The sequence below is a fragment of the Corylus avellana genome, chromosome ca2, assembly GCF_901000735.1.
Source record: "Corylus avellana chromosome ca2, CavTom2PMs-1.0".
In the NCBI taxonomy this organism is placed as follows: Eukaryota; Viridiplantae; Streptophyta; class Magnoliopsida; order Fagales; family Betulaceae; genus Corylus; species Corylus avellana.
This window is the reverse complement of record NC_081542.1, coordinates 30,980,450-30,986,232: the sequence shown is the minus strand read 5'-3', so window position 1 is coordinate 30,986,232 and position 5,783 is coordinate 30,980,450. Positions and strand designations below refer to the sequence as shown.

General features: G+C 33.8%; 1 protein-coding gene across 2 annotated transcripts; it reads right to left on the bottom strand.

Moving 5' to 3' along the window:
- Window positions 1–732: 732 nt before the first annotated feature.
- On the bottom strand, window positions 733–4,376 carry LOC132170799 (dihydroceramide fatty acyl 2-hydroxylase FAH1). Of its 2 annotated transcripts, none has more exons than XM_059581908.1 (7): window positions 4,247–4,376; window positions 3,419–3,489; window positions 3,101–3,193; window positions 2,731–2,927; window positions 2,465–2,570; window positions 1,658–1,804; window positions 733–1,221 (listed from the first exon to the last, which is right to left on the bottom strand). In XM_059581908.1, exons 2-7 carry the CDS (start codon window positions 3,467–3,469, stop codon window positions 1,102–1,104), a joined length of 714 nt encoding a protein of 237 aa, XP_059437891.1. In that variant the 5' UTR covers window positions 3,470–3,489; window positions 4,247–4,376; the 3' UTR covers window positions 733–1,101. The 2 variants fall into 2 exon arrangements, with proteins under 2 accessions (XP_059437891.1, XP_059437892.1); XM_059581909.1 differs by lacking the exon at window positions 4,247–4,376 and adding an exon at window positions 4,121–4,229.
- Window positions 4,377–5,783: the final 1,407 nt, after the last annotated feature.

The window sequence follows — 5,783 nt, the reverse complement described above, 5'->3', positions numbered from 1 at the left end:
AGTTTTTAATGAATCCTAAAAAAAAAAAACGATATTTTCATTGACCAAAAATATATATTTTTTTTTTTGGTTCACTGAAGTTTTTCAACTACACTAGCATACGGAAACACAACAAAGCCAATAGAGCCCGACAGCCCGAGGCTTTGGTTAGACAACAATCATGTTTAACTAACTACCGTTACACCATGTTTGGAGAAGTTGAGAGAAGATTATAAGAAGAAACGAGAGAGAAGCAAAGTGTATATATCTCTCCATACCTTCGTTTATATGTTAAATTGAAAAGTTCTTTTCCAAAATTTGCATCCAAAAGACTGTTTTGCATAACAATTTTGCTAAAAACCAGTCCAACAAAGATAAGAATAAAAGGGTCTGCTCTGTTTGGCAATCAATTCAATTTTTTTTTTTAAAAAAAAGTCAATTTCAAAATATTATTACTTTTTATATCAATCACACCAATCACTTTTTATTATTATTTAAACAAAAACTCACTAAAACATTTTATTTTTTCACTTTTCCTTGCAAAAAATTCAGAACTTTTCTTTACTTTATATCACATCAATCACTTCTTATTACTATTATACACAATCCTTTACTTTACCAGACAGCCAAAAAATTTCAAATTAGGTGTTCCCCTTCCACAAAGAGGAGGAATACTTGTTAATTTTGATAAAATTGTGTCCAATTTCCTGGAAGCTAGGAACTAGGGCAGAAGTAGTTTCTCTTTTCTTCAAATAAGTTGTAACCCACAAGTTTTACTAAAAAGACATAAATCTGTGGACATAAATAAGTTGTAATCCACAAGTTTACTCAAAAGACATAAAGGAATGAACAAGCAATCAAGATGACTAGGAAATCTAGACTAGTAGGAGGCTTTTCCCTCATAAACAAATCTGCGGACATAAATACATTCTCCCACCAAAATGGAATTGTCCACAACATGCTGCAAACCCAGGAAGGTATCTATCACTTGAAGTGACAGTAATATCAAACAAATAGACAGAAAATGAAAGAATGTTTAAAAAATTTGTTAAAAACCCCTTAAACTCGCTACTAATAACCAATGGACTGATGCTGCATTGTAATAAATTATCTTGTAATAAATTATCTACTTTTCCCAGCTACTTTCGCTGGAGGAAGTGTTCCAAACACCTTGTCCCATAATGATGAAGTGATCCCAAAGCCTTTTGTCTGGATCCTGAAATGATGATTCAAATGGTATTTCTGCAAAACACAAGCAAACAAGGCCTAGTCGATTAATAATGAAAACCCAAAAAACTTAAGATATACTCTTGAATGGAAGAATTTTCTGATATGTGATTACATAGCGAATTGACCGGTAGGTTTTATAGCAAACCTGCCTTGTTGACAGAGACAGGTTTTATTTTTTGATAAGTAATGTTGTATATCAAAAAAAAAAAAAAACCTGTCCCTGTCAACAATGCAGGTCCGCTTTAAAACCTAGTGGTCAATTGGCTATGTAATTACATATCAGAAAATTCTTGTTGACAGGGACAGGTTAACGATATCCTTTTCAAATTCTTAATGATATACATAGTTGTACAAGTAACTTCTTCATTGATCAAGATATATGGGTTGTAATCAGAAAAGGCAAGTTGTAGACTATGACCCATGAGTGGCAGGAACCTACTGCTCTTACCTTGAGATTTCGAGACACTTCGATTGATGGTTGACCATGGTGGAGGTAGTAATGGGTGCAATCATACATCACATAACCCAGTAAACCGCCTCCAAACAAAGCAGGAGTAGTTGAAGGGGTGGAACAAAGCTTGACCATGTTCCAGAACTGGCAGTGATGTAAAGTAACAGTTGAATCAGTAGACAAGAACTTTATACAAAACCATGATGAAAACTAATGAAAACTCTAAACCTCAACTAATGGTTAATTCATATATGCACTCCAATATTAATTAAATATATAAAAATTCAGTACTAATATATATAGTAAGGAATAGTACACAAGTTTGCATTGTCATTTCTCATATAAAGGGATTACACCCTATGAACACAAGTAAATACACAGAGCAAGCAATAGTATTTTAATCTAGAACCACCTACAAATTTTATTTTATACCATGATGGTTTTCGTACATCCGAACTTCCACATTTTTCGAATCCATGTGCCATCAGTTTAAATACATGCACATGGAATTGGTTAAAATGTCAGGTTATTAAGTCGTACATACCGTACAGAAAATACATTGAATGGGAATTGGTTACAATGGAATACAAGTGGAAGACCAACATGATCCAGTTCATTACATCCAGGGCAAGATATGAGGGTACGTACACAGTACACATGTAAGTTGTTCTTTCTGTCAATCAGGAAGTATAAAGTCAAATGCTCCAAAACTTAATACATAATTTCTGTTCTCATTTTAATTAGAGGAAAAGCATCACCTTGAGTTCTTATGAAGAGATGCAGAACAAGTAAGAATAGACATACCGGTACACAAAGTATAGCTGTTGCAGCAGGTGGGAAAACAAGTCTCAAGCCATCCATTGGATGCTTATGATGGCAGCCATGAAGAAGATAATGCATGGTGTTTCCCCTAAACAAAATGTTTAACACAATTAGTACTAGCACATTTTGAATCAAAGCAACTTAAATTGTGTATAGAGGCCAGAAAATTATACAGAATTTTAAATTTCAACATGACTACGCATGCATGTGTGTGTATGTGTGAGAGGGAGAGCAATGTAACAACTAACCAGTAGCTCTTTGTTTTGATGTGGAAAAGGAAACGGTGTAATGTGTACTCGATAAGCGTCCACAAAAAAATGCCGAAGACCACCATTAAAGCTACCTCAGGAATTGTATGGCCCATCTGTATTGATATGGAGATGGACCAGCATACCACTGGCAGCCAAATGACTGGAACCGCCCACCAAACAGTGCGGGTCAAGAACTGTTTCAAGCAGTAGTGAGTCAAATTTGCAGCTGTATACATTCTTCAAAAATGAAATGTTAAACTAGTAATTAAACAAGTGCAGAAACTATGCCAACAACTACATATATGCATGGGTCAAACCTATGATTTAATGGCAGTAAGATTATCATGTGAAAACAACGAGATTGTACCTCCCAAAAATCACTCTCAAAGAATCGAGGGGTTTCCTTGGTGACGATGGGTTGGTGAACCCACTCCTGGTAATCTGGTCCGAGATGGCCAACCTAAAAAACATGTCATAGATTAACATGCATAACAAAATCATAAGCATCGGAAAATTATATGTGAATCTTCAAAGTATTACTATAAATTTGGTTCAGAAAATAAAAAAGGTGAACTTCTTGCAATATAGATGTAAACTGTTTGCAAGGAAAAGCTTTTTATGTTTTAGAGATCCATGGAAAACCCAAGGCAATGAAAAGAAGAAGAAGAAGCACATGTGATGGTACCTGGAAAACGAGGGCTTTGTCCAGATCGACAGTAAACTCCTGCGCGACCATCTTGGCAGCTTACAATCGAGCTGAAGGGAGATGAACGTAAGAGATAAGAAACAAACCTACTAATGAAATTAAAGCAGTTTGACAAGACAACTTACTGCTTTTATCCCAAGAACTTTTACAAAAAGGCTTTTTGAAATTTCAAATTTTCTAAGAAATATTTAATTAAATATGCTTGTCAAATCAAATCATGCCCCTTTTACTATTTTCTTTTGATAAGTAAAAGATAAGAAGAATAAAGAGGCATGCCCCTTTTATTATGACACTCAAATTCACCTAAATCTTTTTTCTAATTTTGTTACCTGTAAAAAGGAGAATCCAAAATAAAGAAGAATATAAATTTAAAGTAAATAATTTTATTCCCTTCTCGCAAATTTTCTAAGCAACCAAACACAAATTTTTATCACCGGAATCGGAAAACCTTCTTAGCAATCAAATAAAGAACTAGCAGGAACAACAAAACGCATTCAACAAGAAAAGAAAAAAAAAAAACCCAGCTGCGCTTCACAATTTTTTCCTCCAAAACAACAAATCAACCGAAAAACTCCCAAGCTAATCAGATTTCCAATAAGACTAAATTTCTTCCAATCAAAACTGAAAATTCTTCTAGCAAGCAAACAGAGAGAGCCAGCAGAACCCAGAAAAAGCACTCACCATCAAAACCCAAAATGTAATCAGAAACCCACCGAAAACGGCATTCCCAAATCTACAAATTGTACCAAACAACAGAAAGCCCAGATCTACAAATTGTACTCAAAAGAGAACGAAGCTAGAACTAACCCGATAGAACACAATGCGGGTCGGATCCCAAACCAAGAGAGCACCACCAGGACTCGGTCGTGGAGGTCACCCTTGGCTGTAATTGGGTACGAGAAATGGGAGGTGGAATGGCAAAGGCCTTTTGTGAGGGAGTGGGATATTCCAGGGACATTGGTGATATATTTGTGGTTAAATTTCAAAAAGCCCCCAAGATTCGGCCTAATGTCTCCGCTATCCCTCAATATGGAAAATATGCATTATTCTCCCTTATTTTAAGATTGGGCTGTTAAGACGGTGTTGAGTTATCATTTCTTTTCCATTTTGCCCTTCACAGCGCTTCACTCCCCCCCCCCCCTTTTCCCCTTTTTTTTGTTATATATATTTTAATTAAAATATTGTATGTGTGGGACCAACTATGAAAAAAGGGTGAAGATAAAAACATCACCGGCGTGCCTTGCATGCCGGCCTTTTTTCTTTAATATTAAAAAAATAAAAAATTGGCCTGGCGTGCTAAGTACACCGGTGTGTTGTGAATCACAATCCATGAAAAAATATATTAAAAACTTTTTAAATAATTAGATGTATTATTTGCTACTAAAATTTCGATTTTAATGCTAACTGGATAATCAAAGTTAATCATAAAAAATTTTGGAAAAATTTCACTTTATCTTCTTGAATTTTCACACGTTTTGAAATTACTACTCTAATATTAAGGGGTATATTGAAAATTTTAACAAAATTTAACAAAAAATTCTAATGGAATAAAATATTGCAATAAAATAAAAGTTCGATACCCTAAATTGAGAGTTTTTAAACTTCAAAGAGTAATTTCAAAACACATAACAGTTCATGAGTGTTTTATAAAGTTTCCCAAAAAATTTAACAATTAAGAGAAATGTCAACACATCTACTAAAATTTAGCCAAATACCTGACACAAACAAGTAAGAATTAAGGAAGAGTTTAGGGTAAAGATTCAAGAGGTAAAGATTCAAGATTATTATTTTTTTCTTGAATATTTGAACTCTTTTTTTTTAAAAAAAAAAAAAAAAAAAAAATTAGAGAGATAAATTTCATACTAGGATTGAGAATCCTTATATTGGAAAATTATTTTGGACTTGTTGATATTAATTTACCAAGTAGCCTTGAGTGTAACCATAACACTTGAGGTCAGGAGACTTTCCTCAACGAAGATAATAAGGAATAATGGAATAATTAGCTGTCAATGGATTTTATAAGGCCAAATGTCCCTTTCAATTTTGGATTTTATTAAATTCTTTTTATTCCATTAAAGTAACATGTTAATTAATGTGAAATTAAGATTTTGAATTGAGGGGGTTTAATTATCAGAGATGACGATGGTCATAGTTCATGCAGGAGTGATTAATGTAATTTTAGAAGGAGACGCATAGACAATTATCATGGTGCTACAAAATGAGGAGCAGAATGGTAGTAGGTATAGTCAACTAGTAGAGGATGTTAAATTGATTTTGAATTCTCTATTAAATTGGAAACCTAACAATGTACGACGAAACATAAATGATGTAGTCCATCTATTAG